The 14892-nt window shown below is 36.7% G+C and overlaps 1 protein-coding gene across 1 annotated transcript in view; it reads right to left on the bottom strand.

Moving 5' to 3' along the window:
• The window catches only part of OTOG (otogelin), a 90831-nt gene extending 86338 nt beyond the window's left edge, over window positions 1–4493 (bottom strand). The window contains exons 1-5 of the mRNA XM_035890985.1: window positions 4462–4493; window positions 3870–4075; window positions 2200–2330; window positions 1256–1362; window positions 292–401 (exon numbers count right to left, since the gene is read on the bottom strand). Of these exons, the coding sequence (XP_035746878.1) occupies window positions 292–401; window positions 1256–1362; window positions 2200–2330; window positions 3870–4075; window positions 4462–4493 (586 nt within the window). The remainder of the gene's footprint in view (window positions 1–291; window positions 402–1255; window positions 1363–2199; window positions 2331–3869; window positions 4076–4461) is intronic.
• Window positions 4494–14892: the final 10399 nt, after the last annotated feature.

Below are 14892 nucleotides of genomic sequence, written 5' to 3'. Positions count from 1 at the left end.
TGAAAAAACAAATGGTTAATCATCTTAAAGAATCTCTGATGTTTTAGTAAGAAGGTTCTTAGAACACATTCTAGTAAGTGTAGTGCTTTAAGTACATTCAGCACAAACTACGCATATAAAAAAGAAATTCCATTGCATTCATGCAGCCTTGAAGTGAGTACATACTTATGCTTTCATTGAGAACTATATGGGTTCAAAACAGAAGGAAGGGCAAAGAGGCAAAAGTATGAAGAACACTTTTCAAAATACAACTACTGAGCAGTATTTCCAAGTATGAAAGCATCTGCATACCACACTGCTGAAAGTGCATTCGCCATCCATGAAGTGGCTTTCCTGCTTGGGCACATGCTCTGGCATATTCAGTTAATGCTCGACACCAAGTTGCATTATCAACTGCTGACCTTACACAAATAAAAATTGACATATTATTTTCTGCCTACATTCAAACATGCAATCATAACCTCATGAATGCTCCTGCATTGCATACAACCACATTCTTTGAATCTACTTTAATAATGTTCTAATGTACTGTGTTATTTTGCTAGATTAGAAGTCTTAAATGGGTAAGACATTCTACCACACTTGAAGACAGGTCATCAATGTATTTGAGACCTGATGCTAATTTCTTGAGTAAATCCATGAAAGCCAGAGATACAGCAGTATAAACAGACATGAATAAATGTATTTTTAGAGAAGGAATAACAACTTTCAGAAAACTCACATGAAGAAAGTGTAAGATTTCCACCAGTGAGTCACCATGTTACAAGAAATGGAAATTATCTTCTCTTGTCCTGTCTGTTGATTTAACTAGTCAAAACTGCTTGGACAAGGGGCATAGCAGGTTGTGAAATGATAGCATAAATCCAAATAGTAATCGAATTCCTCTTTTCACTGGATTAACACATGGCTTGCAGATGCCAAATTTTTCATTAAAGTTAGAAATACTAATGATGTTGCACACTTGGAATCAAAACAGATGCCATATTCAAAGGAAAGTACACTAACAAATTAGGAAAATATCTTGGCCCGATTTTGGTCATCCTTACACCAAAGAAAACAGGAATGACTCCACAGAAATTTCTGGCAGTAAAGCTAGAACAAGTGAGAAAACCAAGAAAATAAAAGAATATTGGATAAAAACTGATATGCAGAAAAAGACACACATTAGTTCTGTTAACATTTACAACTCATTCTCATGATAGAGGGACAATGTTTTTTATAACAGCTTTGTAATTACCTAAAACCATTCACTTACATGCAAAGATCATTGGTGCAGCTTGCCATAAAAGGAACAGGACTCACATATTCATGACATTGTTCAAACGGGGGACGTGACAGGGTATTACACAGAGTGTAGGCCCTCTGAAATGTATGAGATAGCGGTTGTGAAAAGAATGTTTTCAAATAAACCTAAGCAGAACAGAATACTACAGAAAATCATAACAGACATGTCAGTCTGACTAGGAATCACTTTACTCTCATCAACGAGAAGCAGTGGCTAGTAACATATTGCTCTCCACGCCAGAATATTCATAACCTGGAATGTTTTATCCAAGGTCATACCAATGGTAGTAATACATATCCCTTCCCCAGGAAAGGCATAGACCATGTTGCAGATGAGCCCAGATGACCTGAAATAGTCTGCATTTTAGTTAAATTACACAGTAAAAGATACCAGAAATAAAACATGCCTGGCATCAGGTTTAGTTTCAAAGCACTTAATTTCAAGGTTCTATCTTGAAAATATTACTTAAAAAGAAAAACTACTTCAATGTGATGGACAAAAGTAACAATAATTCATTTTTTAAACACTAGCAAATAAACCGTGCTCTCACTCTGGTTTTGCCTGCCTGCTTTTCTGTATCCTTCCTAAGGGAAGGAATGGGAAGCAGCTCTAGAACGCACCCCTACTTGACAACTTTTCACTCATTTAGCCCCAGATTCAAACACTTCTATTGGATGCATATATAACATTTGAAAAGATCAAAAATTATATTATGAACTAATACAGAAGAAAAGGGGAGGGGAGAGAGGGGAAGGAGGAGGAGACAAGGGAAGCTCTGCTGCAGCAACCATTTTTATCCGCCTCTCCAAAGATGAACTGAGAATACTTCCAGTCTCCTTCAAAGCATTAAGTCAAAATCTCACTCTAATTAGAATCACCAACTACTGTAATAATCCTTTTGTGTTAATCCAAACCTGTAGAGATTCATGGCTTTGCATCAAACAGGGTGGTTCATTGAGAAGAGATTTATCCCAATTGGGTGTTCCTTCTGGAGGATTTTCCTGCCAACTCTCTCCGAATTCTGTTACATCATCTGTCAGTTTTCCTAAACAAGACACACACAGTTACAGTTACTTGGAAGAACAACAACATTTCTATAGGATTTCCTGGGCAAACATCTCAATAATCAAAACATCACATTAAGTAGAGTGCCAAACCCTTCCTACAACTAAATGAATCAGCTGTTAGTTTGAAGACAATCTAGTCCTTTTAAGAAACAAAAATACTTTTAAAAAGGACTATAGTAGGAAAACTTTAGAATGGCAGAAAGAAGCTAACTTATGCTATTTGGCAAGGAAGGGCTTTAGGGAGTAGTCCTTCAATGGAAGGAAGGAAAGAAAAGCTGTAATAAACTGTATATACATAGGTCTATGCTGTTACTTTATATGAAACTCCCAAAAGAGAGTCTAAACTACAAGAAAGATGACGCATTCCTGGGTGACTGCAAGGGTACAAAATGATTGTATACGTTAACCAAGTAAAGGCGTAACTTTTTCACATAAGCAGAAATGTCCGCGCTAGCTTTAAACTAGCTAAGAAAGGTATTGTCCACCACAGATGAGTGACAACATCGACTACGACTTGGATTACCCACAAATGCATGTCTTGCCATATCTTTATTATTACTGCTCCCCTAGCTAATTGGATAAAGCTAGTATGCAGTGTATCGACTTGTGCTACAATCACAGCTTTATGTGACTGAGATATCCTGAGAAAGGTGAGAGGGTAGAGTAAAGTCTCTGAAGGCAATGAGGACAATGATCTATTGATCGTGGTATTATTTTAAGCATTTTGAATTAGTGAGCAAACTATTCAATGGGGGTAAGAGCTGATATTAGTGCAGTGCTGATGCTTTCCAAAATTGATTGGCACACTTAAACAGCGGTAGCCTACTACATACTGTACTCTGATCTTTAAAGTAGTACTCTACAGAAATACTCTAATTTTAAAGAAGAACAACAAAGAGTTAAACAGCCCAAAGCAATGATTTCCAGAAGCTTTTATCAACTAACTTGAGATAGTTTTCAAGGGGCCTGATTTTTCCATCTGATTCTTTTTATTTTATAGAGGTCTTCAGTCAGTATTTATTAAAAACCAAGACTCTTGGAAGTATCTGAAGTCAGTATCCAAGGATCACTGATCACTTCTGTAAGTGTTAGCATAAACGAAGCGCCAGATCAAACAAGGTTTGTCAGTCTTCACTTATTTACTAATTAAAATTGCAGATTTATTTTCAATAGCAATATTCTCAAGCTTCCACACGCTCCTACATAAAATTTTTGAGAGGGCAGTGAACATTTAAGTGTATTTTACCTTTCGAGTCCTAGGAAACTGAAGTACAAATACAATTCTAGGTAATGGAATAAGACAGCTTTTTGACATGCTTTTTAAAGATCCTCAGAGCCCCCTCTATACTGAAAATGGCCCTCTTCAGTCATAATATCATCTACCAGAAGTATTTCCATTTCAAAAGTTGGCCCTCATATTCAATTAGCATTACAATTAAAAATTAAGCATAGTAACATTTAGTTCACCTGAAAAAAAAAAAGTTGTTAACACAAGAGGAAGTAGTTTAAATACTCACCATAACTAGTTTCAAGATCATCCTGCAGGATAGCATTGTTGTTTCCACACAGTCCATGTGTTTTGCCCAGGTACTCTGGTGCCATTTTGATATACACTGCAGATGTACCATCCCAAGCCAGAGTAAAGGCATACTGGTGCCTGACTAGGAAGTAGCTAGCTAGCTTCTGGATGTGTAAGTTTCCAATAATATAAGGTAACTGTACGCTGAGAAATGAGACAGAATCAAAAACAACTTCACATGAGAAAGTATCACTATTAAAAATAAATTTCTTGCTGATTTAGTGACTTTCTCATGTATCTGAATACTCCTTAGTAATTCCACTAAAAAAGATGAAGTTGCAACTAAGAGCAAAAAATCAAAGTATCAACATCAATGGCTATGCTTCTCAATACTCTGTACCGTTCATTTAGATATCACCTTCATCAGACACTACTCTGTAGATGGTGACTAATTATTACACCTGTGGTCTGGATAATTTTTTTATTTTATGCTGCCAACAAATAAGTGTTCTAGTTTACATCTCTTATCGAATCGTATCATGAGATTAGTTCCAGCATAACTACAGCATCAGAAACATGAGTGTAATTACCCAAATCCTTTATAGGTGACTTCACTGCTCATCTTTATCTGCTCATCTCCAGAAAAGAATAAACTAATGGACCTTTTGCATGAATAAGGAGAATGGAGGCACTCAGGATCATTATTCACCTGCCAAATAAAATTACTAGCATCAAAGTCAAGATTTTAATCAAACTCTTTGTAACCCACATTACACAATTAATACTCCCAATCCTACCCTCAGCATATGAACAAGTAGTTTGGTCCCACTCTTCCCAAAAAAACTAAGTACAGTTAGCCATCTCTTTAGAATAGTCTTTTCACAGCAGCAGCAAGTTTTGGAAGTACACACGTCAGTTTCCTTCCAGCTATTTACATTTTGTGCTATAGTAACCAGTAGCCCACATTACATTAGAATTACATCTAGATTACATTCTAGAACCTCATACTATCATCACAAGTTATTTTTAATGCCTAAACATTATTAGCAAGCTCACCAACAGCTAAAAGGAATATAGAAGTGCAGTCCCCTACCTGTATGGAAAAACTCTGTTCATCTAATTCAGTATGTCTCACAAGCGCATATGTGGATTTCCCAGAAAAATAATAATAGAGTCCATCAAAAGTTTCGAAATTATATTGACCCCATGTTCTGCATATATGATCTCTTTCAGCACCTGTATTATACACTAACAGAAGGAGAGTCACTTGAAAAGTACCACTGGTTTTTGGATTCAATCTGTAGTTGAGATGCATGTATGTGGTATGCTATGAAATATCACCACCGAAAAGAGGGAAAAATACCAGGGCATGAAGGAACTTTTAGGTAGAAGGCAGTCATTCTTGTAGCTGTGGGAATCAATCCAGTACAATCCCAGAAACCCAGTTAGTTTTCTCTCTTTACACACCTGTCTGACATCTTGGTCCAGTTGCATTAAATCGACTGCAGTTGCACAGCTCTCTGTAGACACATTCACCTCCATTAAAACATGCAAATGAATCTGAGTGGAAAAAACAAGGCATGTTAAAAATAAATTATGATAGTTTTCATTCTTAAGACCCAGTTCTGCCACCAAATGTAACTCCATGAATGACAGGAAGTGCTAGCTTAGCATTTAAATCCCCAGGAGAATCCCGCAGGTCTCCACAAAACAGAAAAAATACTGCAAAAGCTTCTCCTCAAGAAATACAACCAGATGAAGTAAATCTGTTGCACATTCTGAGAAGCCAAATCAAAATGGCTGTGATTTCTGTTAGTCTGACATGGTTTTAGTCCCTTAAGTAATGAATAGGGGAAGTGAACAAGTATTACACAACAAGAAAGCACAGGGCCTCTATCCTTATATAAAAGACTGCTACAAATAACACTGTATGGATAAGCTCTACCAGGATAAGAGTATACTACCCTAGAAATACAAATGTTGAGATCCCTGCTGTACATCTTTCAGCTGCCTGCCCTCCTTCCATCTTACAGCTTTGTAAGTATACAAACCACAAACACTTTCCATAGAGACACAGTCTGCTATTCTTGTTTCTAATTTTATTAGAGACAAAGGAAAAATTGAATGCTTAAATATAGTGACCCTACTGTAGAGAAAGCAAGTTCCATAACTTACAATGACAGGTTTGGGGAAGGGAGAGGTGCTGGGGTTTTGGGGTTTTTTTACTTTTTATTTTCCCTGGGAAGATCCCCATCAAGATCTGACAAAACAAGAATTCACAGTCTAAGGGAAGATGTGCACAAGCAGAAACAAAGCTTCTTGCTACTGAATTTAGACTTAGTTATTAAATACTTCTCTAACAATTGTAATATATTCACTTATTGTGCTAATATTTGATCTTTAAAGTTTAAGTCTCTTCAGGAAGGCATTTGAATTTTAATAATCAAGTGTTATGCAAGCATAGTAATTTTTGTGTTTGGACAACAGAAACTGAGACTGCATTTTTGTTGCAGACAAGCCGCTCAGAAGAAACTAATTCAAGAAGAGACAATCTGGAGACTCAGCCTTCTTGGTTTTTTAGTCTTTATAAACACATCTTTCTTGACAAATAATCTTAAGTGTTATCCTGAAAACCAGAATTCACAGAAAAAGATCTCTCTCCTATTTCAGTAAAAACCCTTGCGTATGAAATATCTAATCATCAGTAGTAAACATAGAAGTCCTAACATACCTAGATTACCTTCAGGCTTTTGAGAAAGCTTTGCTAAAGAGGGTTTGAAGCTTTGCTGATGCAGGCAAAATAAAGCAAGCTCCACTGCTGGTAATCCAAATAACCTCTACAATTGATTTAGTCTAGACAGAATTAGACTTCAGAGGAAAGCCTTCCTCAATATGGACCACTGTTTTATGTTTTCATGTGTCACACCATCTTTAGGCTTTGTTCTCACTATTGGCATTCACTAAACATACATGAAAAGCACCAAAATCAAAAGTAGATTCTAAACTACTCTACAGAATGGTTGAAGCATTTGGTTGTTGTTTTTTTTTAAACTATTACAAGGAAATGCTTTCTAACAAGTCAAGAATTGATCACTGACATCCTTACTGCCATTAAATCAATAAATTATTGATCCAGCAAGAGCAACAGAAAAATAAATCCATTTCAAATGGGTGTTTTCTCCCTACCTAATCTTTCTCCCCTCTTCTAGAAGTTCATGTTATTGATGTTTTACCAATTTCCTACCAACGTCTTTTATATTTTTCCCTCAACACACATCACCACCACCACCCCCCAAAAAAAAAAAAAAAAAAGAGTAAGGCAGGAAGGAAAAGTAAAAGAGAAGGCTCCTTTGCCTAGCTAGCCCAAATATCTAGCTCTTTTCCCTGCCTGGGCATCATGACTTCAATTTAAAAACTAATGCAAGCACCATGTAGAAAGGGCCCTCCTTATTCTGACTGAGCCATCTCATTTACATACTCACAGGGACCAGTCTTGTCACTAATGCAAAAGCCTTATTCCTCTTGTCAAGAGAGGCAGACATTGATCTCTTTCATCTTGAGTGTTGCAAGACCTGTGTAATCAGAGCTCAGGTCTCTGTTCTTTGCTTCTCTAAGATTATGCCCTATTGCCTGTCCAGTTACAATAATCTGCAATTAGACTGCAAGTCATGTTCCTCTTAGCTGTAGAGGAAGTTAGCCCCCTTTTGATGTTTCGGGTTGAATGATTCCCCTTTAAGCATGGCTCAGGTAACCTGCTTCGAGCCACGTTTATTCAGATTGTGCACACAGTCAGCTGATCTGGGCACCTTTGCTGTCACCGGGAAGGATCTCCCTTGCTCCCTTATAGAGAGAAAGGGAGTTGGTCAAATGTGAATTGGAAGTCAAATGACTCAAGTGTTGAGCTTTTTCCTCTTTATGAAGTTCTCTTCTGTCTGTGCATGTATGATTATAAGAAAACAAGATAAGCATAGCTCTTGTATTTGCTTATATCCCTTTCTATATCACTGTAGTATCTTTCCTTACACCGTGTAGAAGAGCTCTGTGTGAAAAGATTATTTATCCTTAACCAGGTAATAAGGGGAATACAGTATCGATTCAGACCGCATTTAGCGATCTTACTACTACAAACAACATGTCCTCCTTTGATCATCCAATTTGCTCAATTAACACAGAAATACTTCCTCAGGTATCTGGAATAAACATTCTGTAACAAACAGTTCACTCTGATTTTTGCTCTTAAAGGATATAAGCTCCCTAAATAAGCTAACCTATATGATCGGATCACAAGTTTAGGTCTCTCCTAGGGACATGAGAAACATGGTAACACCTGCAGAAAGGGATTAAACATCAAGACTAAGCAAAGGTTAGAATTAGGAAAGGTTATGGAAGAATAGAATGTCCTTCATTTACCCGAAAGTGACCTCTATTAAAAAGTCCTCAGCTCCTCTTTTTCCTTTGACATTATGCCAGTTGAGTGCATTGGGTTGGAATCTGAAATCGAAAACTGGTGAGACTTTTCTAGCAGAAAGTGGTAGGCCTAAGTAACATGACTCAACTTGCATAAGTAATAATGTGATTTCTAACCAGTGATGCCATTACAACCTGCAAGTCACACTGATAATATGACCATTGTTGCCATGAAGCAACTTGTCTCAAATTCCTTCTTTATTGAACAGGGTGAAGACTTTGGATTGTCTCATAATGCAGGTCTGAATTCTTCTCTGCTCCTCTCATTGCTTAAATACTCTAGCCATCTGGTAATTACTGAATAGGCTGCAACCCTGCTCAATATGTGGATAGGGTTATTTTAGTCCCTTGGGCACCTGGACCTCTGTTTAGTTCATCCCCCTTCTTAATTCTTCACTGTCAGGCAGTGAGAGCCTTCAGGACAAAGCTAGCACCCTACAAGCAGTAGCAGAACCTCATGCCCATTATTTATCACAGGCTTTGAAAAAGTGAGGCTGCAATCTAGCCTGTTTGCATTTCATTGCAAGTGTTTCTCGAGATAAGCGTCGAAGCTTCACAGTGGTGATTATTGCTGCTGCTCTCTGAAAAGAGATGCTTTAATAGCGTCATGTAGACCTGACAAGGAGGAAGCTCCAAAAGCCATTCTGAAATACAGTAGTCTCACACAACTCCGGTTGGCCTTTCAAGTGTTCTCCAAGCACAAGTTTGGCCAATTTCATATTATAACTGTTCAAAGGCATCTTCATCAATAATAAATAGGCATTTATTTCTAAGTATTATTATAGACGCAATATATTTTGTGTGTTTGTATCTATAATATAGTGGCCACTTAGTTTACTATCAGAGAAGTAGTAATGTAAGAAGTCATAGTAAACTAAGATCTCCTGAACTTATTTTCAGTTACAAACCAACTATATGTCCAGGTTTGCTCACCCATGATTTGTTTTTCTGAACTTCTAACATGTTTATTAAGAATAAAGTAAGTATAGCTTAAAGTGATTTATATAATATGAAGCCCTTCAGCATGAAGTGAGATACAGTCACTAAGGAACAGCTCTACTGTTGCAGCACAAAGAGGTAACTGCAAAGAAAGCATGTGTCTGTATCACATATAGAAATTAAAACACTAAATCAAAGAGACATCTAAATTAAAGTTTTTTCACAAAAGTAAAAGCAAGCTGTCCTGGTTTTGGCTGGGATAGAGTTAATTTTCTTCCTAGTAGCTGGCATAGCGCTGTGTTTTGGATTCAGTATGAGAAAAACCTCGATAACACACTGATGGTTTAGTTGTTGCTAAGTTGTGCTTATACTAAGTCAAGGAATTTTCAGCTTCCCATGCTCTGCCAGGTGCACAAGAAGCTGGGAGGGGACACAGCCAAGGTAGCTGACCCCAACTGGCCAAAGGGATATTCCATACCATATGATGTCATGCTGAGTATATAAAGTGGGGGGAGTTGGCCAGGGGGCAGCAATTGCTGCTCGGGGACTGGCTGGGCATCAGTCAGCAGGTGGTGTGCAGTTGCATCGCTTGTTTTTTTCCTGGCTTTTATTTCTCTCTCTCTCTTGTTTTCCTCTTCATTACAACTTATTTTATTTCAATTATTAAGCTGTTCTTATCTCAACCCATGAGTTTTCTTTTGCTCTTCCAATTCTCTCCCACATCCTGCCGGGGAGGGGGTAGAGGGCGAGAGCAGCTGTGCGGTGCTTGCTTGCTGCCTGGGGCTAAGTCACAACACAACCCAATACATTCAAGAACATGCATGACTATTCAATTTACCATGCAAATCAACTTTGAAATATTTTTGTTTTAACCGTCACATCAATCCAGTTGCTCCAACTGAATTTTGACCTCACTGTAATACACTATTATCATCAATACACTATTAATTCTTGAAGATTTGTGGTTGATGTGGACCTTCCTACAGGTATTTTTCTATAAAACATTAAGCACTCCCTAGTCTTGGAATTCTGTATTTTGTTATTGTTCTCTAAGAAATGGCATGAAAAATTTGTTTAATGCAAATCACTGAAGACGGGTTTCCTTTCAGGATACTCATTAGATATACTCGGACAGGAAAGTTGAAGCATGAAAGATTAATTAGAGATCTGAAAGTGATCAAGTTTTACTTAAGCTAGTAGGTACAAGGTTCAGCCTGTCGCCTCAGTTCTTATGATTCTGCCTATTTACCAGCTTTGGCCCAAACAGTTTCAGAGCTCCAGAGTAATTTACAGAAATAGACAAACTTTCTAGTTTTCAGGACTCTTTAAAAGATGGCATACTTTTAAAAGCTTTATGCAAGTGTAAAAGAGAGGTCTGCCTGAAGGTTATCAAACTACTAAAAAGATTAATTATTTAAAAATCAGCAAATTTTATTCTGAAATTGAAAAGTGAAAAAACAAATCAATTTGCGATAAGAATTTGCAAGAAACATCAACTAGACCTGTAGCCATGCATAAAAGAGTAGAAGGTGTGCTTAAAACTGAATATTGAAAATTTTGCAGCCAACATTCTTGAAATTTCAGATTTTGTAACTCTGCATTAATTCCCACTGCACACTTTATTCTGGAAGCTTTCAGGTGTCTATTTGACTATGTGAGAACTAATACAAGCATTTCTTGCATTACCTTTTATCCTTCAACTTTATAGCCTTTGGAAGCATCTGCCTGTAATGGCATGAGGTTTCTGTGGCATACAGCCTTGAAATGAGGACAAAGATCTCATTACATCAGGATGTAAAATTTTCCTTTTGAAATTCTGAGGTGAATAAGTAGGATGTATTTTAACTCCTTCAATACTAAAAACCTTCTGGTTAACTGCAGATTGCCTGCTTGCTGCATCTCTTGAAATCAGCACACATATTGCAAGGGACAAGTATCTTCTATAGTAACAGTGACTTTAAACATTAAAGATTCATGCCTGCTACAGCGCTTCAACACAAGAAAATTTGAAGTGTTTAACATGTTAGGGATTTTCAGCAGTAGTTTGACACTTCCAGAAATAATTTGTTTTGCCTGTCCCAGGTTCTTAATATGCATTAGCTATGGAGGGGTTTTTTGTTTGTAGGGTTAGGGGTTTTTTTGGTTGTTTTGTTTGTGGGTTTTTTTTGGTTTTTGGTTTTTTTTTTTTTTAAACTTGGCATGAAAAACAGATTTGTGTGGAAGTTAAAAGTTTAACAGCTATGTAAGCTATGTTAGCTGCCATGGATTATCCTGATAAACACTTCAAAGCTCAAATCCCATATTCCCTGGGTACAAGAAACTAACACAAGAGTTTATCTCTTAGCGTTTACTTGTATTATACCAACTTTTTTGTTCCACTGACATACAAGGCATTATGTGGCTTTCTAAACTGCTTTCAGTTGACTAATACAACAAAAAGGTAAAGAGATCTATTGCACAATAAATCACGCACCCATCATAGGAAGTTCTATGTAAAATATGTTGGTTTATCTATATATACAGAGTTATAGGAAACGAGAAATAATGTTATTGCAACAAGAACTGATTGTAACAGGACAAAATGTAAGTCCGTTAGAATCACAGTTTTCTAAATATGCCGTACAATAATTTTCATAGAGGCATCACTAAACTGGAAAAAGAAGCCAATAACCTACCTTACTGGTTTAAAAAAAAAAAAAAAAAAAAAAAAAAAAAAAATCTTTACTATGTCATATATACCCAAATTGGTACAAATCCCGGTCCATGAGCAGAGCTATAGCACCTTGCAACTCTCTTCAAATAGGACAGGCCAAACCAAAATTATTGGTCTAACCATTTAGAGCATGTTACTGAAACTCTTGCACAAAGCAGATCAGGTTGTTCTTTTGTTTTTAATGTGTCTTTTGCACACAGAAACAATAGATTCCACTTCCCACACAGAGTTTATTGGGATTTAAAAAGGAAACTTCCAAGTCTAGGTATTCCACTGTTCGAAGGGTTTAACAATCCTGATTTTATTTGCCTTCAAGTATGGGCAACCATCAATAATTTTTAAAGCATGCCTCCAGCAACATTGTCTTGCCAAAGCAAGTACATCAGAAATGGAAAATCCTTACGAAATATTTTTGCCCTGCAGAAATAAGAGTTAGAAAGAACTACATCTGCAGAGGGCAATGAAACCTAATTCTTGCCATCGTAACTACATCCTCCTTTAAAAGCTTAACATGTGATGAGTTAGCATGAGATACTTGCTACCCATTTCATTCTCTCTCCTGCTAGATTTGTTCTTACCTTTCTTAAATATTAGGTCTATTTAAGAAGCAATAAATTTGCACATAAATCCTCTTCAAGAGTCCTGTTAAAACAGCACAATGCATCTTAAAAGTCTTTTTTTCTAGCTGGTTGTTCTGATGCAGAACATGAAATCCACTAGTCCCAACAAAGGAATTTTCACTTGGCAAAAAATAAACCCACAGAACCAAACAATTGTTATGGCAACAATTTTTTTCTGCACGATTTGCACATCTTCTCTTTGGAAGCTGCTTTATACAGGTTTTAAAAAAAAAAAATAGAGCTAAGAAAAGAACTACTACTTGGTCAATAAGCTGGTGCAACCCCTCAAAAGCAGAGGGAGTTTTACTGGTATAGACTGCTACATTTGTAAAGCAACTTTATGATACACTATATACATGATATTTTTCATACACAAGAGAGGTTCACAGGTAACAGTTTTTATTTGAGTAATACTATGCTTCTCTATTATTCCCCTACATTCAGCTACACACTTCTCAAAAGCTTCTAAAAACATTATGTATTAAAGAGATTAAAATATTTTGGAGACAACACAACCCTAATCACAATTGATAAGAGTCCAGTCCACACATCAGTCTTGCATTTTTGTGGTATAAAGCCAGGGATGCAAACCCAGACTATTCACTGTTAGGTAGGTCCCACATGCAACACAACCAATCAGGCTGACTGGAGAGAAACTAGAAGTTTTGCATTACTAACTAAAATTACTCTGAATTACATTGCCTCATGTTTCTCCTTTGTACAAGACAAACATGACACAGGCTGTACAGAAGAGCTAAGGCAGAGGATCTTTACCCTTGAGCAAAGAGATTTAAGCCTGTCCACTGCTGAAAACAAGATTAACCAAAAAAGCCATGATGCAAATTCCTCAAGCAAACACCCACCACTGCAAGCTGGTGGCTAAGAGTACCTCATCCAGCTAACCCACAGATTACACACACAAAAAGCATCCACAGACTACCTCAGCAAAAAAGTATCAAAAAACCTTCAAGCACAGAAGAGATACAGGACAGGTAATTTAATGGCATCTAGGCAGCAATCCACATCCTTAGCTATGTTACTACAAGAGCAGATTGCCCTGCCGAAAGCTCTTTTGTTAGAGAAACTGCTTTTAGAGACAGTCTTTCAAATGATCAAACCAGAATCAAGTGTCATACTCCTGTAGTCCTTTACTCTGAAGACCTGTATTAGCTATTTTAAGTTTTTTTCCTTCATAAAAATAATTAAATTATGCTGAATATAATGGACAATAGAAGTTATTTCATGTAAAAACATAAATAACTTACTAGATGGTCCACACTTCATACTGTGAAGTCTCCTGTTCCGAGATAAGGGTATCGTAGTAGATGAAGCGTTAGAAACTGCCATTCCAGACGCCTTTCAGAAAGAACAAAAAAACCAGCAGCTATAACCAAGAAACCTTAAAAATCACTTCACAGTCCATCAGTAAATTTACAGGGTTGTGTAAAGCTCACTGCTTCATACTGTCTTTCCAAAAATTTATCAAACCCCACCACTATAAAGCAAAAAGTATAGTTACTCAAGACTCCAGTAAAGGAGCAAAGTACATTATGCCTAAATACAGCAGGCAAATTTTAAGCCAGTTAAGCCAAAATGCCTAAAACTGCATATCCAAACACTGCCCTCTGTGCCCTTCTCCATACTCCTTTTATTCTCAATTACAGCCTCTATACCATTGCATGTATTTAACATAATTCTCAGCAGATCCTGCTGTTTTGGAAATTCTTATCACTCAGTTACAGTTATTTAAAAACATTTTCAAGTATATGCATGCATAAATTACTAAACAACATCATAATAATAAACAAAATGTCTTATAAGGTCCTAAATTCACACTATTTTCCAAGAACCTGACCCAAACCCCAGCAAAATCAACAGGTTTTTTTGGTGGTGGTTTTTGGTTTGTTTATTTTTAAAAAAATCATAAACACCCAGGTTAGTTTTCAAAATGTTTCCTACCACCTTCTCCTTAATCTTTTCCTGTTGTTCTAACATTCAAAAATATATAATGACAAACTAAAGCTTTTATTCTCTTATGTTTCCTTTCTCATAAACACTTCTGCCTTCAACAGTCAACAGCAAGATATCTTGAGTTTGCTTGTATTCTCAATACTGTGGTGAATAAAGCTTTCTTTTTCTCCAATAAATTGTGCTTTGGAATCCCACTGTTTCTAGTCTATTAGACTTAAAATGATTTTTATAAATTGGTATGTCATGATAACATTGACTCCCTTCCTCATTCTTGCCAGATTCATCTATTAATCCAACTTCCACTTCATTCT

The sequence above is a fragment of the Egretta garzetta genome, unplaced genomic scaffold, assembly GCF_000687185.1.
Source record: "Egretta garzetta isolate BGI_Z169 unplaced genomic scaffold, ASM68718v1 scaffold133, whole genome shotgun sequence".
Lineage (NCBI taxonomy): Eukaryota > Metazoa > Chordata > Aves > Pelecaniformes > Ardeidae > Egretta > Egretta garzetta.
The sequence above is the reverse complement of the archived record's forward strand: the minus strand, read 5'-3'. Positions and strand labels throughout refer to the sequence as shown.